Source organism: Atta colombica, unplaced genomic scaffold (genome assembly GCF_001594045.1).
Source record: "Atta colombica isolate Treedump-2 unplaced genomic scaffold, Acol1.0 scaffold207, whole genome shotgun sequence".
Classification (NCBI taxonomy): domain Eukaryota; kingdom Metazoa; phylum Arthropoda; class Insecta; order Hymenoptera; family Formicidae; genus Atta; species Atta colombica.
Window position 1 is genome coordinate 1,885,037 of NW_017259302.1, and position 27,827 is coordinate 1,912,863.

At 30.4% G+C, this 27,827-nt stretch overlaps 3 protein-coding genes across 6 annotated transcripts in view; all 3 read right to left on the reverse strand.

Moving 5' to 3' along the window:
• The window catches only part of LOC108687448 (phospholipase A1-like), a 3,066-nt gene extending 1,979 nt beyond the window's left edge, over positions 1 to 1,087 (reverse strand). Inside the window, exon 1 of the mRNA XM_018193214.1 lies at positions 760 to 1,087. Within this exon, the coding sequence (XP_018048703.1) occupies positions 760 to 1,087 (328 nt within the window). The remainder of the gene's footprint in view (positions 1 to 759) is intronic.
• Positions 1,088 to 4,529: 3,442 nt separating this feature from the next.
• On the reverse strand, positions 4,530 to 7,676 carry LOC108687447 (ankyrin repeat and MYND domain-containing protein 2). 2 transcript variants are annotated; one of them, XR_001931744.1, is made up of 4 exons: positions 7,476 to 7,676; positions 6,734 to 7,111; positions 5,736 to 6,537; positions 4,530 to 4,839 (listed from the first exon to the last, which is right to left on the reverse strand). XR_001931744.1 is itself a non-coding variant. In XM_018193213.1 (3 exons), the coding sequence occupies exons 1-3, from the start codon at positions 7,674 to 7,676 to the stop codon at positions 5,893 to 5,895; spliced, it is 1,224 nt and encodes a 407-aa protein (XP_018048702.1). In that variant the 3' UTR covers positions 5,391 to 5,892. The 2 variants fall into 2 exon arrangements, 1 of the variants encoding a protein (XP_018048702.1); XM_018193213.1 differs by lacking the exon at positions 4,530 to 4,839 and having other exon boundaries at positions 5,391 to 6,537.
• A 6,954-nt stretch (positions 7,677 to 14,630) lies between these two features.
• Positions 14,631 to 27,827, reverse strand: part of LOC108687545 (sodium-dependent dopamine transporter) — a 26,902-nt gene continuing 13,705 nt past the window's right edge. For 2 of the 3 annotated variants that reach the window (XM_018193369.1, XM_018193370.1), the window contains exons 3-12: positions 23,584 to 23,718; positions 20,463 to 20,772; positions 19,844 to 19,982; positions 19,529 to 19,663; positions 17,887 to 17,990; positions 17,584 to 17,821; positions 17,238 to 17,366; positions 16,700 to 16,900; positions 15,995 to 16,162; positions 15,415 to 15,627 (exon numbers count right to left, since the gene is read on the reverse strand). In XM_018193369.1, coding sequence (XP_018048858.1) covers positions 15,415 to 15,627; positions 15,995 to 16,162; positions 16,700 to 16,900; positions 17,238 to 17,366; positions 17,584 to 17,821; positions 17,887 to 17,990; positions 19,529 to 19,663; positions 19,844 to 19,982; positions 20,463 to 20,772; positions 23,584 to 23,718 — 1,772 coding nt within the window. Of the gene's footprint in view, positions 15,628 to 15,994; positions 16,163 to 16,699; positions 16,901 to 17,237; positions 17,367 to 17,583; positions 17,822 to 17,886; positions 17,991 to 19,528; positions 19,664 to 19,843; positions 19,983 to 20,462; positions 20,773 to 23,583; positions 23,719 to 27,827 lie in introns of all 3 variants that reach the window. The other variant, XM_018193371.1, reaches the window with a different exon arrangement.

Genomic DNA, 27,827 nt, shown 5'->3' on the forward strand with positions numbered 1-27,827 from the left:
TATTTAAAAGGTATTGTTTTAAAACTGCAACAAAATATGGTCAGTTTGCTGCTAAAATTGATTTCAAGATGAGCTAATATCAAATTTTTTTTTGAATAAATATTGGCTGATATTCATTTTTTTATTGACACTTTCTAATATTGCATAACCAAAATATTCTTAAACGATATCACATTTTTAGTGCAAACCGATCCTTAACTTTTAAAGATCTTAATTTTGCAAAGATCGTAATCCCTTAATCACTTGTCGATCTTTGAATAAAATGTTTCTCCTTTGTTTCGCATTCTATTTTCATCGAAGTCATATTTTAACATATTCCAAAATTTTGAAAATTCTATTAATTTTTGAAAAAGATAATAAGTAAGAAAGATAATTTTTCATTTTAAAATCTTAATATATTTCTAAAATGTTTCTTTTTCTAAAAAATTAAAAAATTTCACAATTAATATTTGATTTCCAAAAAAAAATATAATTATATTAATATAATATAATATAATATTAGTATATAATATATATTAATATAATAATAATTAAAGCAGACATTTTAACTTCTATCGAGCTATTTTTAATATTGAAAACGTAAACTTAGTGAAATACCTATTTTTATTTTATTTTTGAACAACACAAATTCAGTCTGTTTCTAATAATAAAGATAACTCCAAGTATGCATTTCGAATTGGCCTTTCTATCGAGCGATTCGATAACAAGATTCTCGGATAATAAGAAGAAAATTTCAGATAACAACTCCAAAAAAATTACCTGCGTATCCATGAATCAGGATCACATTGTCCTTGGTAGGTTCGTAATCCCGTCGCAGCCAGTCGGACTGCTCCAGGGGGTCCAGTAACCGTCGTGGTCGGTCCGGTGTATACAGGTATACATGCACGTCCGGATCCGGACAGGCATCACGGTCATTTCCGCGCCTCCAGATGCAATCGTGCTTATTGTACTCGGCGACGGCGCCGCTCTCGATCGCATCCCGTATCGGTCCTTCTCTCTTCGCTTCCCGCCATGCGATTACATGGGTGCAGACCCGCGACGTCAGGAACGACGCTATCAGGACCATCGACACCATGGGCACTCGCATCTCACCGGGATTATCTTTGTGATTGTCGATGCGTGTCTCACGCCCACGTTTCGGGAACTGAGCAATGCGGTCGTTCTGCAATGACTTCGTCGTTGAATTACCACCCGAAATACCGTTTTGTTTCTTGGTCTCCCTTCCTCGAGAATCTTACCTTCCCCACCTATAATTCGTACTTACCGGATGACTAGGAACATTATAAAATAGGAACATTATAAAAAGGTGTCTCCGTCATCTCTTCTCGATCTTTTTAAATGAACGTCCTCTATTATTAAAGAAAGATCGATCTTTTCGATTAGAGAATGCGCCTTCGTGCAAGAAGAGGTCTCCGAATTTTTGACCCTGATTTCGATGATCATTAGAAATCATCCTGTTGATCAATTTTCGTACACGTAGATAAGAGCAATCGAAAATTATATTAGAAAGATTTATAAATATTCATGTGGGTTTGCGTCTAACGGATATATTCACATCAAAAATGTTAAATATATAAATCTATTTGTTTAAATGTATAGTGTGTTTTAAGTTTTTTAAGAAATTAAGAAGGCTCTGATATTAAGATAATGAATCGATAAAGAAATGAATGAATTTAAACAGAATCGAGAATTTTGCACACGTATATGTATAAATTCTTTTACATATTTATTTTATTATAAGGCGCTTACAGAAATATATAATACGTATTTTACGCGCGCGCATGTGTGTGTGTGTGTGTGTGTGTGTGTGTGTGTGTGTGTGTGTGTTTTTGCATAAGATTATTTACATCTATGGAAAGGTTAAAATCAGATCAATTTTATTAACATGGCCCTGAAATATTTCGTAAAATTTCGAAAGATCAATTAATGCAGTACAATATATTATACTGCAGAGAAACAAGTCCGAAAACAGAATATTTGTGATATATTCGAATTTAACTTTTCGCTCAATGCTAAAGCTTTGCACATCGATATTATAATTGCAAATCGTTTTATTGTGCAAAGTACAATTCAAATTTTCCTGTCGAATAATAATAAGATATGGAATTCGTCCCGCTCTCACATTTTTTTAGATTATTTTGTTGCAAACTTATCTTTATAATCGCCTGCATTTTACGCGTGATAAAAGTTATTTTTTTTTCACAGTCGGATATAATAAAAATCTGTAAATATTAAACCATATCATTTATCAAAATTTGCTGTAATGATACGTCATGTTTATCTTTCTTTTTCTGACGAGATTTCATCAAAAGAAGGAAGATACATGACGTGTCATTGGAGCAAATTTTGATAAATGATATGGTTTAATATTTGACACATCAAATTTACATTGTTTAATTAGGTTTAAATTACAGATTTTTATTATATCCGATTGTGAAAAAGAATAACTTTTATCACGCGTAAAATGCACAGTAATTATATAAATTTGCAACAAAATAGTCTAAAAAAATATGAGCAAACAAATTTCATATTTTATTATTATTCGATAAGAAAAGCTAAATTGTACTTTGCTTAATAAAAACGATTTGTAATTATTACAATGTCGATGTGCAAAGTTTTAGCATTGAATGAAAGTATCCGAAAAGTTCAATTCGAACGCATCACGAATATTTTGTTTTCGGACATGTTTCTCTTCGCTCGAAAGCAGAATGTATATACATATACACTTTTATCCTTTGATTCTGAGCATTTCCTGCTAGGTTACGCGTATCTATATTTAAAAAGACTTGAAAAAATAAAATGTAGTGTAAATCACAGTAAAACGAGTATACATCACAGAATCGTCATAGAGAATCGTCATATAGATCTTATCAATGTATCGAGACTTAGCGTTTTTTCGCAAGTAGAAATTTTAAGCTTGGATACTGATTTTTTAAATTTAAATTTTGTTTATTTTTTATGAAGTTATAACTGCTTAAAATTTGAAGTTCGCTTCCAATTTAATAATGTAAAGGAAATATGCGTAATATTGAATATTTTCCACAAATGCATAAAATAAGCGTGTAACATAATAAATATTTACTGTACTTCAATCATTTGTCACAGTGACGCAATGAGAACGAAATGGAATAAGACAAATATGTACGTATATAATTTATTATATAAAATTCTAAATTACACAGCTCGTTCGTGACAGTTGAAGCGAATTGATTGAGCAACATCGTATGGCGGAAATGCTGAAGATGAGAGCCTCCGCTGTTGATATCGACGAAAAGTATATTTCAACACATGTCACGTTCCCCCCCCCCCCCAACACGCAGTTTTAATTCGATACATCAAGTGCACAACGGTAAGTGACAACGGTATTATTTCACGTCCGTTTGAGACCTCACAGAAATAACTGCTTTGCATATATACATATCTTTTTTTAGAATTATCTACACTTAAATACTTCGCGTGCATACGATGTTTTCTTTTTAAGTATAAAAACTTATACAGCTTTAAGTTCCATTGTTAAAATATAATTATCGACAACAAAGTTGAACTTCCATGTTAAAAAGTGATCTTGACAAATAATGATTTCTTAATCTTAATAATTTTCAATCGGGAGAGATTGACTTCGCACTGTTAAAAATAAAATATTAATTTTTGAGACATGCAGAAAAAATATTAAAATTAATTTTTGTACAAAAAATGTTAAAAACATCGAACGTATAAAACTATATTCTAATATTCACGGCTATTACAATCGATATTTCTGATTCCAATGACAGACTCATTCTGGAATAGACTACATACAAATACATAAGTGCGTCATTGAAATCACTTTCAAAATTAGTGCCTTATATATTACTTACAGAAAAAAAGAGAATATACTTTCTCGTTTTGTTCAACAATTGTATCAAGATTTACGTTGTCATGTAATTCCATGAAAAGTGGAAGTTATTTATTAAATTAAATCAAACAGTTTAACGCGCGTATTGCATTAAATCAAAGAATCTTCTTAATTTTTTGCAGCAAAAATTATTTTATTCAAATTAGTTATAAAAGAGATAGAGTTTTTTTTACGAAAAATATTTCTACGAAAAATATAAATAATATCTAATATAAAAAATTTTTTACGGAATAGTGAACAAAAATTCGTAGATATGTTCTTCGAGTGTTTTATTTTTTTTTGTTAAAGCAGAATTGTTTAAACTATCAAAATTTCTTGAAATAAAAGCGATTGAAAACGAAAGGCCTATCAATAAATCATCATGGATTGCATAGAGAGGTAGAAAAACTTTATTTCCTTTCCCAACTTTTTTATTTTCATTTAAAATAATCTATTTTAAAAAAGAAAGAAATTTAATACATGGAGTTTTACATTTATTTAAAATATTTAACAACATGATTTAACATTGATATATGATAGAAAATAGTATTATCAAGATTTCCTTTAAAAAAATTTTAAATTTTTGCATTATAAAAAAATGTTATGCATTATAGATGTATTATAGATTCGATAGATTTATTTCATATGTGCTGTATAATAAAATTGTATCATTATTACTAAATTTATTAGAGGAAACATACGCAATCACATAATACACCTTAATGTATTATTAAAAAAAATATTATATGTTATGATCTATCTTTTTCATACGCAGGAGTTATAAAGTAGGCGGTCGTGTTATTACAGACACGGATGACAGATGTATGTACTGCCGAAAATAATTGCTGCAATATTTGCGCGACACGAAACGTAACGATCAGATCCGCTGTTTGGTGAAAGTTTTGAAGCCTCAGATGTCTGTGTGATTTAGCATAAGGAGAAAGTCCCGCCAATTGAATTTGAATCTTGGAACAAATTAGCAAAGAATCGTTAAAGCGTTGAGCGTGAAAGATTTCGGGCGCGATGTTTGCATAAGAGCATTAAGCATTTAAGAAATTGTTTTTGAAGTAATATTTGCGCGTACGTCCCTTTTACAATTAAAAAAAACTTAACGTGATGATGAAAGTCGCAATATGAACACATAATTATCGGAAAAGTATTATCGTAATATGTATATAAAATAATACACTTGATACAGAATAAAATTCATGCAATAAATTATATTTTTTAATGTAATTGAAACGACTAATCTTGATAAATATAATTTATTCCAATACTTCAGATTGAATTTGAATAATAATTTTGATAAAAACAATATTACGGGGAAATAGAATTTATTAATTAATATAGATGCCCGTATACTATTTAACGATAAATTAACGATAATATTAACTAGAGAAGGATAACAGAACTATTATATCAGTTGCAAGTAAATGTGCTTTATTTCGACAAATAGATCACAATAAAGGTTCTTGGAAAAACACAGCTCTAAAATATTGACAGATATGTTTAACTGAGTGCACGCGCGTACGTCAAGAATAATAGTAACTTATAAATATATTTGGCAATTTTACTGTCCAAGTATGAGGAAGTAGGAAACTATATAAAAATCAGTCAGTTTACAAAAGTCCGGCAGCTCGTAGTCGCGTATAGGAATTAGAAAAACACAATACTTTTGTACAACAAAAACTTAATATATATTATTTGATTCAGTTAAAAATTTATTATTTAATTTGATTCAGTTTGATTCTTTCCTGGATTTCTTAACTGATTGTCAAGGATCGAAAAAATGAGATATCGATATAAACGTGTGATGGATTAAACGAAAATTTACACATTTTAAAAATGATTTTTTACTTACACAATAATAATGTTAGCTTCCACAGATGTAATAGGCACAATCATACGGAGATCCATCAATTCTACATAGAATAGCTATATACAGGAAAAAATAAACATCCGCGAATATAATGCATTCCAAATGAAATGCTAACATTAAATTTGTACACATTACATATTTATTTAACAGCTAGGTTCTGTAGCCTGGAGCCGACAGCGTTACTAATTTGTTCTTTATCTACATCCGTGAGTTTTCCGTTGTTTGCCGGAGATTGACCCAATCTAGCACATGCTTTTTTGTGCATGAACCAGTGCAATCTTTGACATTCTCTATCGCAGTATTGTACCGCTTTGCATTTGCTACATTTTTTGGTAGCCTTGTCCTCGCCACAGGTCACGCAAGTCTGGGCGCCATCAAAAAATCCTCGTTGACCGTTAATTGCAGCCGAGATTACAGAAACGGCGGACGGTGGATCTGTGCTCGCCAATGTAGCGACCATTTGACGAAAAATTGTGCTTTCTCTGAATGGAAATTCTCTTACAGATTCTCTCAAAAATGCCTCCTGATACTCTGGTAAACTATCATTTTTGCTGCACTTCAGGAATCTTCGTATCAGAAGTTCTACAGTATCGGACTTCTTTTCTTCACTTTCCTCATTCCCCTTTTCACCTTTTTCTGCCTTCATAGCTTCTTGACGCTTTTGACATTTTAACACTTCGGCAACAACACAACTGAGATAATGGTATTTGAAGGCCATTACTTCATTTATTTCAGCACCTCGAGTCATTTCTTTATAACGCATGGATTCTAATACTTTTTGTATCTGAAAAAAGATGACAAAATGAATAAATATTGAATATGAATACATTTGTTCTTTCAAATCAAAAAACATATATTTGATACATTTTGATATATGAAATGTATGTTTCTTGATATTTTAATATATCTCAAAATATATTCTGATGTATCAAATAAATTATATATTGCATTCAATTATCAATTTGTTCTATATATCTTACTTTTGCTGAATTTTCCAGAAGTGCAGGAAGTCTCTGTAAATTCACGCATACACGTACAGGATTTACATTAACATGCATTATGAATTTATGGAAATAATCTGCTAGATGTGGCGGCAGCATAGGTTCAGTCTGCAAACCCTGTGGCTTAATATAGTAATCTATATCAGCTTTTGGAATAAAGTTATTGATAGTCGCCACACAATTGTGATTTCCGACAAACGCTGCCATTTGCGCAGCTGTTCTGCCTACACTGTTCGTTGCTGTCAAGCGTGCTCCATGTGACATTAAGAGATGACATAATTCAGCATTTCCACTTAAAGCAGCAAAATGAAGAGCAGTATATGCATGTTCGTGTTGACATGCATTTACATCAGCACCCTAGAACAAGTAGACAATCCTCACATACGAGTTAATTATGTTTTATGTTTGTTATCATGTAGATTAATCTTATTCTTTAATTTATTCTTTATATTTGCTTATTCTTAAAACTAAAAAAAGATGATCTACATTGATAGCAACAGACATATAATAATTAATTTAATCTATATAATCTATATTGATAGAAACAGGAATTCAATAAACATGATTAAAATATTAATAATTTCAGAAATAGAGATGTAAATTCATCATGAGAACATCGTGTGAACGTCACTTAGACAATACACTTAAATTTATAACAGACTAATCACGAGACATAACTCTGTTGACACAAAATATTACTGATACAGTCAACATAACCTACTTGATCGAGGAGTAGCTGCACGATTTCCTTATTTCCTTTATAACAGGCATGTTGGAGTGGGCTCATACCATTCTCATCGACAAAATCCATCTTGATCTTCCTCTGTGCCAACAATGTCTTAAGCTCGCACACCTCATTCTTGCTGATCCTCTCGAAAATCTCTTTCTGAAAGTCCGAGAGATCCTCCGTAGCAGGCGCCATATTGTTGTGTGTCGCTCGTAGGCAACGCAAAGCAAGAGCAGGGACAGCTTACTGGAATATTTTATCGATCAATCCGGAAATATCCTCAAGAATGGAATTTTTTTTAATAAACGATCTTTTATCAAATTTAACACAGCTCTACGATTTCAAAAACGTTATTGAAATAAATTTTAATAAAAATTATCGTTTTAATAAGAAATAATATTCAAATAAACAATTCGAATCTTTTAATGATTGTAGAATCGCTAATTGGCTACAGTATGCGACTGAAATTACTTGCACATGCGCAAAGAAATTAAGATGAAATACTCGAATGAAATCGCTAAAATCATAGTCTAAAATGATAATAATAATTATATAATAATTTAATAATTCTTTTGACGAATAATTTATACATGTCAGACAGAAACCTTTAAAAGAGGACATGAGGGCTTTTTTCCTGTAACTGCAACATTCCTTCGCACTGCACTACTGTCCTCTGAAGAAGTGGATGCAAACTATACAACAATATTCATTTTTTTTTGATAGTTTTGATAAAAATAAATTACTGAAATTGAAATCTCTATTAATTTGATAGATTTATTTTAACGATATCAGCGATTTATTTCCATCAGGAGCGTAAAAAATTGGACATTATGTAGTTTACATTCACTTCTTCAGAGGGCAGTAGTGCGCGGCGGCATTTTGCAGTTACAAAAAGATTCACGTCCTCTCTCAGGTTTCCTCTGTACATATACATATAATATATTTAAAATAAATTATAATTATTATTTAAAATTCGAAACATCGATTTATTTTTTAATTATTGGCAATTAAAATTGAAAGGACATTTAAAAGATGCCAATAAAAAGTATAGAATTCTTCTTTTTGTCTAAATTTAGACAGACTTGATAGTATTATTCCATATAAAAATATTCATCTGTAATTAAAATCTATACATTAATTGATGTTATAAATGAAAATACCTGAATTAAACTAAATAATCATAGCTACGTCATGAATTATCAAGCGAGACTATGGTATAGCATAAAAACTTGAATCACAGAGTTTATCATTGGCTTTTCAATCTTTTGCTTGTTAGAAGAATTTTTAATTCTTTGTTTTCTCTGGTATTACCTTTTCTTTCTTTTAATCTTTGAAGAAGATGGAGAAGAATTTATGTAAAATAATAAAACTCGATTTGTAAAATAATGTCTTAAAGCCCTTTATTTAAATATTTGTTAAAATATTTTTTAAAAACGTGCTCTATCTCAATTTTAGACTTTGTGTGAGATATAAAAAGACTTTTAGATTTTTAAAAATAATCAACCTCAAGTCAATTTACAGTCAACATTCAAATCGATAAAAAGTTATCTTATATAAATAGTTGACTAAATGTCGATTTTACAAATTGACTTTAAGTTGACTAAAAAAAGTCGACTGTTAGCCATCAAATTATGATGAGTTTAAATTTGCTTTTTAAATTAGAAGATTTAACGAAAGATTTAGAAGGAAAAAAATAAGATTCTATTACAATTGTTTGTGCTCTTTCCGTGCAAAAACAATCTGCCACTGTGACTCAACAAAAATATAAATAAAAAACATTATCAACAGCGATTTGTTAATTAACGACAATTTTTGGTTACGAGATAATTTCAATTGCGCTTTATACGCGTGATTAGTCCATATAGCGGCTCTTTTAATTTCTTCAGTCAGAATTGAGTAAACCTGATGTAGGCGGTTTAAAGTGTTCATTCATCACACTTTTCGGCGGAAACGCATTTATTGTGACGAGTGAAGAAATACCATGATAAGAAATATGAGTAAAACTTGAAGAATTGTTGTAAGCATCATGTGTATCACAAAAAATAAAAAATTTAAAAAGAATTAAACAAAAATTCAATTTTTTCAAGCTACGAATGATTTTATATAAATTTAATTTATAAATAAATTTTTTTACTTTTATCTAGGGAAATTAATATAAATCCAGTTTTCGTTAGCTGCGAATAATCTTTGAAATATAAGTATAATTTACAAATTTTACAAATTTTCTCTCGTTTTATTTAAAGAAGATTATTTTATCTAAAGAATTATTTAAAAAAATTATTATTTTTAAATTAAAGATATATTTTAAAGACAATTATTTCTGTTTTTTTACATTTGAGGTTTGCTATAATTTTATTTAATGTAAAAGCTTTCTATTCAATGTATTAAAGCTTTCTTCTGATTTTAAAAATAAAATATTCGATAAATTTATCATAGCAAACTTATTGTAGTAACATATTTTTTGATGTACATTGTTAGAAAATTTATATTAAATTTGACACTTGTTATACTCTTTAACACTCTATTCTGTATGTTAATTTAACACAAGATAAATATATAGAAAAATAACGCAAATATCATTTAAAATTGAAGAAGATAAACGTAGAAAAAGTAATATTAACATAGTTCATAAACAAACTAACAAATTTTTTAACATATTTTTTTAAAATTAACATTTACGAAATGTTAAACAAATAAATTAATACATATTTTGTATTTATCTTACAATTTACATTTTAAAACACATTATATTTATTTGTTCACTTACTTACAAATTGTATTATTTTGAAGTTAAATAATCTTGAATATCAATTTAACACAACCTATGTAAACAACATAATTACATTATGTTAAATTAACATTCAAATATATTAAAAAATTCAACACAAAATATTAACAGAGACGTGAATGAATCATTTCCAATACGAATATAAAATGTTTTTTTATTGTAGTTTACCTATTTTCGCAAAGAAATCATGATGGTATAAATGATCTAAGCTGTTCCTTTAAACAAAATTTTATTCGACAAAATCATCCTTACATGCGTAACGCTACGTCGCTCTGCGGATCAACACTAATCGGGATCGTACTCCAAAGCCGCGGCTGTAACATTCTTCGACGGGATGCGACACGTAGCGGGAAACGGAGCGCACGTGTTCAAGATCAGTTTTGCACCGTTCGGTTTTCGAAACCGATGTATGACTTTTTTTCGGCAATCTACAGTCGAGTAGAAGTATTCTGCAAAGAAGACATACACATCACTAGGTGAGACTCGTCAGGACGTCGAGACTTCCTCCTTCGGATCACTTCTAATTCTCTCCATTTCTTCCATATATCGTTTCATTATTACTGGCGAAAATCTTCATCTCTCCGTAAATGAACATAGATCTATATAAACACAGTGACTAACTAATGTAACTTCTTATTTTACTGAATAATGCCCTAGAGATTCAGTCATGGCTGTTGTCTTTGTGAACGAACGGAGTCACTATTATCTCGACATCATGTTGTCAATGCGGCATCGACAATATAATGACTTCATTTTGTCCACATAATATAATCCCACATAATAAATCTAAAGGAAAAAAATATTTTATATTTATTACTTACGAATAATAATAAAATGAAAATAACAATAATGTTAATACGGTCGATTGACAATCATCGGTGCACTAATTAAAGAAGCGTATAACGCTAGAAAATACAGTGTGATGTAATGTCATAATCCAAAGCGGTGCAAAACTTTCTTGTGTGTGGTTATAAGCCTTGGCGGATGCCCGGCCAATATGGCTCTTGGGCGAGCATGATCGCCCCGACTTGAGAGGGTGGTAGGAAAAAAAAGATTTATAGTCAACAGGATTATACTGATGATTTTTTTCTTTTTTCGCAAGCTTTCTTCATCTCGAAGATAAAGTCATTTAAATCCTTCAATCGAGTTAACAAGGCCCGAGCTGCTACCTATGGCTGCGGTGGCAACTCAGATGCGATGTGTATAAAATATATATATATATTTTACTTTTAAATATGTATATACATACACATATGAGTTTATAGATACGTATACATCTCTGTATCTAAACAACGATCGCTAAATAAACTATATATGTATACATATTGTATGTGTCGCGCGTGCGACGACGCAACCCTGCATACTAGGGATGATAGGTAAGAGATGAGGGATGGAAAACGCAGGTCGCGGCGATCGCCTCGCGATTCTAACGATTTTCTATCACGACGATTTCGAGATGCTTAATTTCTATGTCCGGCCATTTTTCATTGGCCAGTTGACGAGGCTACAATGCGATACATGTATTTATTGTACTTATAAGTATGATACATCGGAAGTTTCCGTCAGATTCCGATGACTTCTTCATCTCCCGACGAAATGAAGTCGTAGCGCAGCGGGGCATACGTGATAGTATCCTTGGATATTCGTAGGATACGCAAATTTGTGCTACTGTTTTGTACCTGTTGAGATTCATTGCTACACAAAAAAAAGTTTTTTTATCATGAAGCGAATCAATAAATCATGCAAATTGATTTGATTGATGCACTAATTTGACAATAAATTTAAAACAAAAATTTGGTAAACCAAAAAAAATTAATGAACTATATAATTTGCTACAATTAGTTACTAAATTAAATTAGTTTAGTAAATAGTAAACTGGGAAAAATTGCGAATGTATGATTAATCTTTTAGCTATGGAGGAGCTGGACGCGAAGCTGTACTGCACTTGGCTGCAAAATTTGACTAAAAAGCAAAATTTTTTTCGATAAAACAAATACAAATCGAAATAAATTAGAGTGTTTCTACTAAATAGTGGCAAGGTATCGAAGCATAGAAAAAAGTAACTGTAGTAGCGTTTTGTCACAAAAGATTTAGAAGAAAAACATTATAATGACGTATAAAAGTAATTAAAAAAGGATTAAAGTACATAATATCATGAAAAGAAAAGATTTATTGAAGGTATTACTGAAAAAATTTTCTAAATTAAAAACAAATAAACAAACAAAATTCTGATCATATCAAGAATTCTGATTATCTCAAATTATAATAGATTCAACCAGAAAATTTTTGTCCATTTTCATTAACTTTTTTCAGAATTCCAATTAATGCAACTAGATTTTTTTCTAATACACAATTAAAACAATCTCCTTTAATTATTTAAAATTTAAATTAATTCAAATGTTAAAACAATTTTCTAAAAAAATAGTCTTTTATAAAATTATTTGCAAATGCTTATCTCTGGATTTACGTATCTATAAGAACATCCGTTAGATACCTACACTATATCGATCAATTCTACTAGCTCTAACTAATACTAGATAAATGATGAACGATCCTATCGCAATGAAGGCGTTGCATCGAAGGGGAAATCATGGACTGTGCGATATTATGAGAATTAGGAAACGATTTATCGTTCCCGTTACCGCACGACACAATGTATAAGTGGAAGTAGATAGACAAATAGAGTTACGAACCGGCACACGTTAGAATTTGAATACTCGTTTAGTATTATGATTTTAAACTACTGGAGATTGCAATTGATTCATATCGCTGATGCTCCATTATGATGATATTCACACGACGTGATTATTCGTGAATCGACCCATTTTCATGACACATATTTAACCCTTTGCGATTCTATATCGAGTTGGACTCAATACGTTATGGATTTATTATTGTTTAAGTGTTATTATAATCGGAAATCCATATTTTTGAGATCTCTATAAATTCTTCTAAATAATAAAGACCTTTAATTCATATTAGATTGATTAAAAATAAAATTGAAAATATTTTATTTTAGCGAGAAATGGTTTATGGACCGCAAAGAGTTAATCTTTTGTAGTTTCTATAAACAGGAGCTCTTATAAAAAAAAATCATTTGGTATAATCCTTCACATATTTTAAATACTGAAGTCATAAATAATAATAATAATAAATTAGCAATAATACAGTCGGAGAATAGACGCTTCTAAAATTTCTATTAATAACGAAAATTAAACGTTACATCAAATAATATTGATAACAGTTGAATCAAAATTAATCAAAATAAAAATAAAATATGTAACACTATAATTTATCGAAATTATTTTGAACTGCAAAGAGGATTAAATACGTATAAGGTAACCGTTATAGTTTAACTCTCATCAAATGTAATTTCTACGTTCGATATTTAAAACCGAAAGTCACGTAATATTTAACATTGTGTATACAAAAAAAAAGATATGAAAATGCAATACAAAATCTATGATAAAATCAGTATTAAAATCTTCTAATGTTCCACGAATAAACAAGTCGTGCGGAACTGTTTAACATGTAAAATAATATTATTTAGATGAATTAAACTCGTGGTTCAATTTTCTAGAGAATTTTTAAAAAATCGCGTATCATATATTCACGGATCTTTAATAGATACATATATAAGGAAATAATCGATGACTAGAAGAGCGTGAACCCAGTGATCGAAAATTGTATCTATATAAAAAACGCATTATTTTGCTGACGCCTAACTATTTGCAAGCTACTATTGTCTATTGTATTTATGTTTATGTTAACTATAGTCTATTATATCATATTATATGTCTATTACTCTGTTAACATGTAGTCTTTTTCATAAAGCTTTGCAATAAACGAAATTAAATTAAATTAAATTAAATTAAATTATTTCATGCTACGATGATGTTCGACACAGGATTGAGCAGGCTATCAATGAAGCGTATTCACACCGGTAATAAGACCTAATAAATTGCTTAACGTTTTACCGGTGATTATAATTTGCGTATAGTCCACACAGCATTTATCATCCAGGCTTACGAAAGCCCGGAGGACTGGTCAAACGGAAATATAATTTATCTAATCCATTTTCTAAGACACTGACACCGATTAATCGTGATTAACTCAATTCCCTTTCACTTTTCTATTTTATAGACAACAATGTGATCTAGCAAGAGAATCGTCAATCACAATCAATTAATCGGAATAGTGTAATCATCTCCTATAAGATATCTTAACATTATAATCTCTGTTTTATAACATCTTTATATGAAGTAAACATTTTACGATTGCTCGCATAACATAACTCGCATAACATCGAAATTGAAATAAATGATTGATATTAATATTAATAAAATAACGGATTGATATTAAACAACAAAGTTCGTTTCGGATCGCGAGACGACTGGGGAATCTTTTACGCAAGAAGGAATTTTATTGAAGATAATGTTTCTCAGTTAGTTACCTCAAAGCGAGTCCATTAGTTGGCACGCTCCAGGGAAATACCGAATCGATTCATTAAAGATCGAGACTACGCTAAATTAGACATTTTGCGCGTAAATTATTTTCCTAGGTTTAAAGCTGTCATCCAAAGTAGATAAGATCTGGTAGGATCGTAATAAACTCTTATTAGTGACAATAGCTCGTTTGTGATAAACATTGTCCATTAGAAGAAGCGTAAACATCAAGTGCTTGTTCGCTATGACATTTCATCAATCTCATGCGATTCGTCGTGTGCTCCAATGACGCGCGTTATTATATTTACAAGATAGGGATTATCGTTAAGAGGTCCGATTAAACCCATCCGAGGGAAAGCATGGCTGACGACGTTACGTTGGTGTTATCACGATAGCACCCATTCTCTTCTCTAGATTTTTTATCATCTGTATTCTTGTAACAGAAGGAACAAAGTGCAATCCGATGCGCGAACGTTGAATCGCGAATTCTTGATCACGATTCAAGGAAGAAAACCACGTCGTCAATCAAGTCAGTACCCTCAAGATTCAAATGCGCTCAAGTGTCGTATATTGTTCCATTGATAAGAGACTTGTTTTGTTTGATCGGATTGTTACTTGTTGTGGGACCTTGCTCGGCGATCGTGCTCTAGCAGAGGTATACTTGGAACCGGGCACCGTGCAAAATCACAACCGCACTGTCCTAGACTGGCTCGGGGGGCGGATCGTTCCCCTTGACACTCTCTCTAGATTGAATCATTACCTCCGTCTGTTCCTTAGTTAATTCGTGATCCTTGGTAATTTCGAAGTCTTGCTCGGCTAGGAAACTTCGACGAATCGCACCGTTCGCCACTGAGGACAGATCGTTTCTCTGATGTTGCGTGTCCCGCCAAGGTGTCGTTAAGATCTTCAACCTCTACGTTGAAATTTGATGCGTATACCACGTTATTTTTTTCAGAAAGCCAAATATTACAAATATAATTTAAAGAATTTAAAGAATTTAATTTTAATAAAATTAATTTATCAAGTCGTAATTAATCTCTATCTTTTCAATAAAATTATCTACTAAACTCAAGTGTATAAATCAAAGCATATAATATGTCCTTTAGTTATATTCGTAAATTATATTCGTATCAAAGAAAGCAAAGTATCTTTTTTGTCGAATATTTTTTTAATAATAAATATATACAATTTTAATTTTGTATATTTAAAAAAATTTTTTTATTTCGATAAATTTAGATATAATAATCATATTATATATAAAATTTAAATAAAATACTTACTTGAACAAAAGATCCGGATGTGCTGCTAATTTTGTAGATGGCCATACCTGGGATCATGATGATAGAAGAACATGCGATTAACCAGCCTAATATATTTGCCCAAACTGGATAAGTGTAGTCCTCGTATGATAATGGTTCGTAGCCCATTAGACCGTAGACAATAATAAACTATAAATAAATAAAAGACAAACGTACATGTAATAAATACGATGAGACTTTTATTAGCACGATGTTAAATTAATTCAGTATTTGTTTCATCACGCAAAAAAATCCAAATTTAATTTTTCAAATTTAACTTTGACTGAGAAAATATTTTATTGTTAAAATAAAAACAAAATACAACAAATGAGTTTTAAAAATAAAGACAAGAAACATGATTGTTATATACAGTAACTTCTTCCCTGATATCTATCTTATCTAATAAAAATTAGATAAAATAAAATAAAAACTGAAACAACATTAGAAGATAGTCAAGAATATTTATTTCAAATAAATTTATTATAATTATAAATATTATTATAATTAAATTTATTATAACTATCATAAATATTATTATTATCTTCGTTACATAAAAAATAGAAAAAATATATTTAAAAATATATTTAACAATAAAAATTGTTAGAAGTATAAGTTCTTTTTTAAATGATACTGATACTTAATGAACAATCTTATATTATTTTCGGATACAGCTATATTGTGACATACCATAAGGAAAAGTGGTGCTACAAATTTCCAGCATACTCGCCAATAGATACCAGGTCTGAATCCGATCATGTCTTTGATATCAGCGCAAAATCGGTCCGTTCCATAAATCCAACTGACCGCGATTGTTTCTGCCAAAACGGCGAACAGCATCGAGTACCCAGCCGCATATCGATCCAACAGATGGAAAAAGTAAAACCCACCCTATATTAAAAAGCAATAATCTTCTGTTTATAACGTGAGACACACGAATTAAGAATTAAATATTGTTTTGCATAAATCTAACACGATTTATAACAATACAAAAATGTAAAATGGTCTTAATATTGTAATTCAAGACTTCAGAAAATAAGACTTCAAAAAATTATCTAAGAGAGAGAAATCTTAAAAATTAATACTTATCAAAAGTTCTTTTAAAATATACACTTTTAAGCTATACTTTTTACACTTGTTTTTATATTATCTAAAAGTTTCTATTGAATTAGAAATAAATTGGATTAGTATTTAACGTATCCATAATTTTAGCAATTAGAATATCTACCTGTGAGCAAGAAGCAAGCCCAACCAGAAAATATAAAGTGAATAAGCACGCCACAAAGACCTCACGATTATTTCCGATTATTGGAAACTCGTCGCTCAGTGCCGTTATAATTGCTTCTGAACCTCCGAACTATAAAATCACATTAATTTCGATCTTAATTATTCGTGAGCGAGAAGATCCATCGCTTAATGGAAAGATATTTTCAACATATTATATTTAATATCAAATGGTAGCTTTATATGAAAAAAAAAATAAAAAAATATCAATTAAAAATGTAAATTATTATTGTTAAAGTAATTCATATATGAATATTACATATACGAAAGAGAGAGAGATAAAAACGCACCGAGCTGTCTAAACCGAGTGTGAGCAACATCATGAAGAAAATGAGAGCCCAAAATGTCGAGCCGGGCATCGTAGCAATGGCTGCCGGATAGACGATAAAAACCAGACCAGGTCCTTCCGTAGCGACATCCTGGATAGACTTGCCACTGGCACGTGCCATATAACCGAGCACCGAGAATATGACAAATCCGGCAATGAAAGATGTTGCACTGTTGATTAAACTTGTCAGCAGAGCGTCTCTGCGGAGAATATGAATGTCAGACGAGATCATATGGGTGTGCGCAAAAAAATCCGATCTTCTTACTTGTAAACATTGTTGTGATACTTGTTGTAACTCGCGTAGGCCAATAACACACCGAATCCTGGTCCTAGAGAGAAGAATACTTGCGTCGCCGCGTCCACCCACACCTAGAAAAAAGCGGAAAGAATATTCTCATAAAAGCGATAAAACATAGTCCTACACTTTCATAATAAAAAATATAATAGTTAAGTTTTGTAAAAAACAGAAATTACAAATTATTTTACTCTTTTATATCTTCAATTTATTTCTGTTATAACGTACATTTAAAATTTTGTAAAAAATAAGCAATATAAATTACACACAACAAGAAAAGAAAGAAAACCTTTAATGATCAAACTGGATTTTATTTAATGCTACCAGTAGATTTTAAGAATCCACATATGTATATATACACATAGTTTAGAAGCTTCAATTTCTCATTATTTTAATGATGACTACAAACTATTAATAACTTTCATAAATAAATTATTTTCGTTATGGCAAGCATATTTACTATAACGAGCGATACATGTACATATAAAAAAAAGCATTGTGTAAGTATACAAGTATGCATTAAAAAAAGAATCTAGAAGAAGAAAGAGCAAAGGAAAAAGGGGAGTACTACCCAATACATCAGTTTGATTCTTCTCGTACATCCACGGATTAGCGGTGATCAACAAATCCACTTTCTCACTGGTATAAAACCCACTTTAGCAACGATGGTAAGCGGCTAAAGTCGCCGTCGTCGTCGCTCGTGGAATGCATTCCGCGCGCGAAGCACGAGGGTCGGCGTGCGTTCTAACGTTCTAGCGTGTGCCCTATCAGACTCTAATGTTCATTATGACAGCTACACAGAGTTTCCATTTTCACCATCGTCAGTTAACTCTGCACGTTCCTCTTACTCCATTTTACCCCATACCTCGGCCGCCTCGGCCACCATACCCGATCTCTCCCCCCCCCCCTCCACTCGCTTTCGTTCTCGAACCCGCTCGCGATCCTATAAATGCATTAGCTCCCAAAGTTTTCTCCTTTTGTCATTGCCACGGGAATACGTCGCGGTTCGTGGTAATCCAGGTCAACGGTAATAAAACAATAATCACGAGCGCGACCGATACTTTCCTTTTATATAGTTTTATTAAAAAATAAATTCCATATTGTGAACGAACAATTTTTCAATGCTTTGTAAAAGAGTAACGTTTTCTATATTACAATATATGCTTAAATAATTAATATTTCGTATAGTTTATTTCCTATCCTTAATCACATAAGATTTAATTATATAATAAAATGGAATTATAAATTACTTTTAATCATTATTAAGTAACAATTACATATTAATTTTATTGATTAATTGTGACTATTAACTTTATTTAAATTTATTTATTATTAATTTTTTTAATCTTGACAAAATATATTTATATTATATAAATAGAAATTAAAAAAAATAAGTTATGTTCTTATCACTGCATTGCATTAAAATTTTCTTAATCAATTTCACCAAATTTCAGTTATACTATTTCATTTGAAGTGTAACTAGTGTATACTAGTCCCAGCTATAAAGAACAGACTATAATAAATTGGATAAAAATTTATTTCCTAAAAATCATGCTATATATTCCAAATATTGCGTACACATCGATGCGATATTAAAACATTACGTACGTACCTCTGCCTTTGTGATAACATTGAAATTTGGACTGAGATAATAACGGATTCCTTCCATGCTGCCCGGCAAAGTGACACCTCTTATTAGCAAAATTAGCAGAACTGCATAAGGAAAAAGAGCGGTAAACCAGACTACCTGTAACACAAAAGAATCGCTCGGTCTATAATTGTATCCTTATGATCGGAAATACATATATCTTAGATAGAGCTTTGAGTTTTACGGTGCTTTATTATAGATCTTCGCGAAAATATGCCTCATCGAGACTCACTTGCCCGCCTTTAGGATCTCGAATCTCTGATGAGGCATTCAGCTTACCTTGCCGGAAGTCGAAATGCCCTTCCACAGAGAAAAGTAGCAGACTAGATAGACCACGAGCAAGCATAGAGCGATGTCCCACTTAATGGCACCAAGGTCGTGCAAACCTTCGCTTTGGTGTAGCTCCAGAATAGCGCGACTTAAGGAAAAAAAGTTTTGTAATTTATGAAGATATTGAATAAATGAATTGCTTAAAAAAAGAAAGATTTATATTTAATATTGATAATATGTTAACGTTTAATAATTCAAGACAAAAATCCAAAGTATATAAAAATGTATGTTTAACTTAATATTTAAAAAATCCTTTTCATAATATATTATAATCATTTTTATTATAGTTTTATTAAAATAAATTTAAGTTAAAAAGATAATGAAATAGTTCAATATTTAAGATAAATGTCTAATTCTTTAAGTATTATTCAAATGCGAGAATTATCGATTATTTTAAATTATGCATATTTGAATATTCTTTGCATTACATAGAAATTAATTTTTTGCCAAAAATTCAAATTTTTTAAAAACCCTAATCGTTTTGCTAATTATTTACCAAATTTAACATTAAGTATTAATATGAAACATCAAAGATGAATTTTGTTTTCATATACGAAATGTCACTTACTTAAAATATTCATGCGCAGCACTCGTATAATTATCCATTGTACTCTGAACAGCAGCATCCGATCCTAAATCGACTAGCAGCCGAGTGGTATTTCCAAAATTCTCATTAATCTCGCTGTTCATATCCGCAAGTGCGTACGAGATATTCGCATCGAACTCGCGACACAATGGTGTGTTCCAATCATTGTCACAGGAGGTCCACGGCAGCATCGTGGCGAAAGAAGCGAAGAAATAGCGAAGCGACCAGGCGATGATGACGTTATAGTAAAAATCAACGTAAAACGCGATTAGGACCACTGCGTATCCGATACCTGATCAAGAATAATACATGTTTTCAGATCGAACAATGACCATCGCACGGTGATAAAAGTCATTTTCTTGAAAAAAAAATTTAGTTTCTACTTTTATATTTCTAATGTGATCTAATAATTAATGTAAAGATTTTTAATGATTGTTGACTAAAACAATTTAAATTTAAATAAGAAACTTATTAATCCATGAGATTATTGTTAATGCTCTTGTTTCTACTTAAAATTATGAATATCATAATTTAATATATAATAAAGGACATTTACATTTTTATTATAAAAAATTTTACTATCCAAAGATTCTTTTTAACTATTTATTGCCTCCTTACTATCGTATGTGGATCTCAGTATGATGTGATCTCTGTAATCTGTGAAGTATAAGATTACTAAACAAATTAGCACGATAATTGCGTAAACGCGAAAAAAAATCGAAACCAGGCAGAAACATTAGAAACACACCGTCCTTCCTATAAAGATATTATTTCTTACGCATACATACATTGTATACAAATACATCGTGATCTTCTCTACTGATAAGATCGCGCATACTATAATACGTATGTACGTATATGTTAGATGCGTTTATCGCACGACGCAGAAATACGACGATGGAGAATCTCGATTGATCATACGGCGATCAACGGTCGGACAGACGGAGCGAAATTGTGGCTGTGGAAATGAAGTTGGAAATCGGCGGAAATGGAGACTCTTTACGTGGAGAAGTACCGGTCGCGTTTCTCGCATCCTACGATTCTCTCGGATTTATACGTGTCGCATAAAATACCAACCGCGGCTATGTATTACGAGAGAGATCTATAAAACAAGGGATATATATACATATATATATATATATATATACACACATACACAATATATTACACACACACACACACACACACACACACACACACACACACACACACATATATATATGTGTATGTTGTATGCGATCATAAATATATATATCACTCCTTTATTTCAAAAAGGTTAAGTTTTCCAAAAAAGAAAAAAAATTTCAACTTGAATCAATCAAATAATATCGACAAAAAGAATATATTAATCAAATGTCATTTCTTAAAAAAATCAATCATTTTGAATTGTAATGATTTTGACGATTCTTTTTTAAAAAAAAAAGCACTATGATAACTTTGACAATTTTTTATAAAATTTAATTAAATTTTTATACTTGATATAGTAATGCTTATCTATTTTATTCATGATAGTAACTCAAAAATTTAATTTTTTTTTTTTTAGTTGTGTCACTTTTTAAATAACTGCGATATGTTTGTCATTAGTAGTATATGTATATGTATATGCTTTTTAAATATACATATATAATAATATATAACATATATGTATATATTTATAATATACACATATGTATGTATATACATTGTATATATTCGTTGCATCTTCAGCTTCATGCCAAAATCGGACGATCTTTGCGGTTCGAGTAACTGGAAAAAGGGAAAGATTGCGAAATTAGATAGAAAGGAGACCGACTTGGAATGCCAATATCCGAGGACTGGGTGAGGAGAGAAAGCGAGCTAGACTATAGTGAGAGTAAAAAGAGCCATTTCAGCTCTTAAGCTTTTGAAAAGATTTTCCCGAACGATTCGTGCGGATTTCTACTCTCACGGATGAGTATATATACAGGAAATATATATATATATATACATACATATACTTCAAAAAATATCGAGTTTAACACATATCATGCAATGTCTGGGATAATTCCCAGCGTGTTGGTGTCAATATATCACAGTAAAAGTTATATAGACACCACATTTTGTGTGTGTGTATGTGTGTGTTGTGTGTTAAATCTACATCAATATTTTTTTAAAGATATACATATACATATATAAATATACATACATATGTGTATGTGTATGTGTGTGTGTGTGTGTGTGTGTGTGTGTCTTAATTGTCATAAGATATATATCTCATGAGTCCCACGGCGCACAATCGACACATGTATAAGTAGATTCAATGATCAGCACTATTACGCGCTTCCACGACCTTCGCATGCGAGAAGCTATAAACTTATAAATGTATTCATATACAATTTCATGCAAATGATGATCGAAAACTAAATAAATCGAAAAAAAAATGAATTCTATTATCCATCGTTAAATTAAACAGTTGCATTCTGAGAATTTTAGTCATGACATTAGAATAACTATTGGCTAGAATTGACACTAAACAGGAATAAAAAGATTAAGTCGAATTGTGTGTATTGATAAATTACTATACTTATGTCATTATGTCGCCGAACATTATTACGTTTCAATTTCATAACATCTAGAGATTGTTCATATATGATTAAATAAGTAATGTAACATGATTTTATAATGCATCGTTAATGCAATATTTTTTCATTGCCATCAGTTTGTAAGAATCGATGATTTTGCTTTCGAGAATTGAAATGCGAATAGATATTTCTTTATTTTTCTCTGCTTTAGATATACATTAAAAACGGCTATGACTCTCCTTATAATTAAAATATTTGTAAATGTATTTGTCAAATCATGAATGAAACGTTATTATATTTTAGAATTAGAGGAAAATAATGATCATAACATAGATATGAAGACTAATACTCGATTAGAAAAATTTACTATTTATTTGCCAGAATAAATAGCACACACTGACTGTAATATTCGAGTAATTATACATATTATTCAATTTGCGTTACATAAATGAAATTATTGTATTTGAAATTACCGTATCTCTGTTATCATTTTAAAAAATTATGAAAAAATAAAAAATTATGATAACTTCATTGTGATTGTAATATAATATTTATATATTTACCTTTGAAAAGCGGTACCAGTCGACCCCAACAGGTGATAGCACCCTTCCTGTTGAATTGACCGAGAGCGAGCTCCATGTAAAATAGAGGAATACCACCGACCACTAACATCACGCAGTAGGGAACCAAAAATGCACCTGCAAAGAGAAGTGTAAACGAGTCTATTTAGAAGCAGACACACGCTCATTGTTAGTTTAATATTGAAATTAGTAAAGCAATTAAAATGACTGCTTTGTAACTTTTTAAAACAAATTTATGACAGTGCATTTTTTTTAAGGTTAATTTTTCTTCTTTCATCATTTTTGTTGCAATATTTAAATGATTAACGTTTAAAGAAAATATTGTAATTTAATATACACTTTGTTTTTTAAAAAAGCTTTTTAACTTCTAGCTTCATATGCCTTATTGCCCATTGTTGATTTTACTTTAAATTTTAATTCTCTGAGCCATTTATGGATATTTATTATTTTAAATGATTAAACTAATCTATTCACTTTGCTCCTTCTGAAAATCGGTCTACATTAAATGTCATTAATTTTAGCATTAAAATGTGAAGCAATTAATCACAAAATTGAAGATAAATGAATAAAAATATTTGAAGCACTGACTTTTTATAAAACACATGCACGATGTATATTTTTGAATTCCTTTTCTGATACTAAATCAATTGCAACATTACAAAGAAATGTCCTAAAACTCCGTTTAACCAATTTTGCCGATGTTCATGTTCATTTCACGTTTTTATTAGAACGATATCATTACAATAATCAAATACATCTTTAATTATTATTAGTATATTCAATTAATGACTCTCATAATAATGCGATTCTATCTGATCATAGTTCAACTTCTTGATGTAAGTCGATCAGACGAGATCTAATTATTCTTCCGTCCATCGAATATCTAGAGCGAAAAGTCTTGCGAAAAAAAGTTGAATTTTAAGACAAGGAGCCATTGTGATAAAATAGAACAATTATTGTGCGATCTAGGAAGCAGGAATGAGAAGAAGAAAAGGTGCTGTTTCTGGAAAAGTGATCGTACAAGAAGGAAGCGAAGTTAAAAAGTGAACAAATTAGAGGACAAAAGGGGCGCATGTAGCCGCTAAGAAACTGTTAAAGAATTGTCGAAGTTTACTTTAAGATACGCGCGCTTTTTTCAGTTCGACAAAGATTTACGAATTCCATTGAAGAATTATGACACGAAATTTGGAAAGTTAATCGAAAATTGTAAGTTAATGATGTATTCAATAATATGTATATTTTTTAAATTAAAATAGATTTATACTATACATTTTTTTGGCAATAACAGTATTATTATCTTTTATATAACGATTATTTTTATACAATGACAAAAATAAAAATTAAATTTTATTTATATTCTTTCAGAAAGTAAAAATAAGAGCCGTATTATATATTCTCCGCCAGTCGATCAATTCTTGTCGCGCTATCTATGAAACTTTAAACAATCGGAATTACAAAAACTTTTCAGGAATCATTTTTTGGGAAAGTTCCGGTTCACCATTCCTGACGATCGACTCAGTCGCGTCACCGTGTTAATGTCACCTTGCCGCATTTCCGAAAGTTGACTATCGAATTACGTGCCTAAAAGCTCCTCGCTACCGGTGCTCTAAATAACGCACAATGCAGTTATGGAACTAACCCGCTGGTATGAGTGCGTCACATTTTTTCACTGGTTTCTCTCTGAGCATGTATTATCTTTCTGCCTATATGTACACTAATTCCTTCATATAATACGAAATAAATTTACACAATATTCAACGTTTCCCCCCTCCCCTCCCCCCCAAAAAATGATTTGGTTAAGCAATATCGCGAATTAATATACTGTATGAACAAATAATGATATCATGAGCATAATTTTTATATTATTACAATCATTATTTCATATTTATGTAGTTCATATTTATATTTTATATTTATACATTATTACAATCATAAAATATCTTTTTAAAAATATTAATATGTAATTCGAGAAATTTTTAAAATATATATAAATACACTGTTTATGTAGATCTATAAATCTATAAAGGAAAATCGATTGAGAAATTTAGAAATATACATAGATGAAAAAATAAAGTTTGAAACAATATTTGTTATATATATATTAAATAATTAAGTATATGTTATTTATTTTATTTATATATTAAACACGCAGTGAATTATATCAATCAATATTTGACTTCTTCTTTATAGATAACAATCTATATTTTTATTATGCAATTTTTATTCCATATTGATAAAAAAATTTTGTTAAATACATCGTTATTCACTGCTCGCATTGCATAAATAAATGGTAATATAGATGCGATCAAAAAGAGAATAGCGAGAGACTATACTTGATCTTCCTTCTTAACTCCAACGGAACTTCCGTTCCGTACCCATGGAGATGTAATCGCATTAAGAAGGATATTGTCGTTGAGCAACCTTGATTAATTTCTTCTTGTCCCTGCTTGAGCGCAAATCGTCGATCGATCGTAAAAATTATATTTTCACAAAGTAGGCTATTCATCACTGGATGGCTCCATTACGCGAAAAATTAGTTATAAGTTATAATTAAAATCGTGATCCAATCTAACGCGCTTTTAATATGCTTAAACAAAATTGAAATCAACATATGTCGGATGTATTTTATTCACTTCTTTTTAAAAAAATATGAAGTTCTTATGTAGTATAATTGATAATATTTTTATTTTGCAAGAAGGCGAATTCGCAAAACATCAAATATTGGACAAAAATTAATTCCAAAATCTAGAGCAAAGATTTCCTCTCTCTTTCTTTCTGTCTCTCTTGTCTTGACATGTCGCTAACGTCGAGAGCAAACGTCCGGCTCCGGACAACAGTTCCGCTCAATTTTCTCTCTTTGAACTCGAGCATGCACTCACGCAAAGGCTTAGTGCTTAAAGCTGCATTTTACGCCCGAACAAAGGCGAAAAGTTCGTTCGAATGAAACGTAATGCATTCTCGCGAAATAATCGCGCCAATTGTAGCCCGTCGATCGGAATACGCTTTCACCGAAAGGTATACGAGGGTCTAGGTCGAGCTGCTGATGTCTCCCATTAACAAAATTCAACTTGCATTATTTTTAAGATTTTACTTTGAAGAAAAAGAGAATGCATTTCTTAAATAAAAATATCTTAAGTAATAATAGTCTGTGTCATATTTCTACTTTATAATTTATATGATCCGCATCATCCTATAAAAATCAATTAATTAACACTAAAATCTCCGATAATAAATCATGATTTTAAGAGGCTGCATTCGCTAATTTTATGCAAAGATTATTGTGTAAACTAGGGTTTGAATAAACATATGATATAAATTAAAAAACAATGTGGCATATACAACTTAATTTGATTGCTAATAATTTTTATAAAGATGAACATAAAAACATTTCTTTCATTTAAAGCGCCACGTATTAAAGAATATAATGATACCTAGTAAATAATATGTACCTTTATTTATAAAAAAGAAGAAAGAGCATTGGAAAAATAATTGGATATGCTGTAAATATCAAAAAGACGTTTAAGGATTAATGTAATTTTCTGAGTATATATAAAATAAAGTTTTTTTTGTGATGTAATAATATATCTTTAAGTTTTAATTTTAAAAATTCTTCGAGATGTATTAATTGAGATGCTGAATCAATTGCTTGCTATACATGACAAATTAATTCCGTTCATTTATTTGAATAACTAAATTGTTATGATATTCCGCACTGTGTGTACAGCAGCAAAAAAATCGCATGACATACTAGCAGCCTAATAAAAAAATTACACCACAAATCTCTCCCATAATATGTACTATATTACTTCCTCATAGACATTGCGCAAGGCTATCCGATAATTGTCGATTGAGTAATTGATACGACAAACCGGTCTAAAATTTTGATTAGCATTTACATGAATAATATCAAGATATATTCAATCAAAGGCGCTGAAAACGTCGCTTTTGTCAGTAAGGAGTTTTTACGTTTATCAAAATTACGAGAAATAACTGGACGATTTCAAGGAAGACGCAAACATCTGATTGATCAAACATGCAAGACGAGTATCATAATTGTGATAAATATTCAAGGAAAATATTTTGCATTTCTCTATAAATGTGACTGTACTTAATTATCAAGTTATTTAAATGGAAAATTATATAAAATTTTTTTATAAACATCCTGATCAGATAAAATATTCTTTTCTTAATTTGTTAAAAAAATTTTTTATTTTAAATATTTAAAT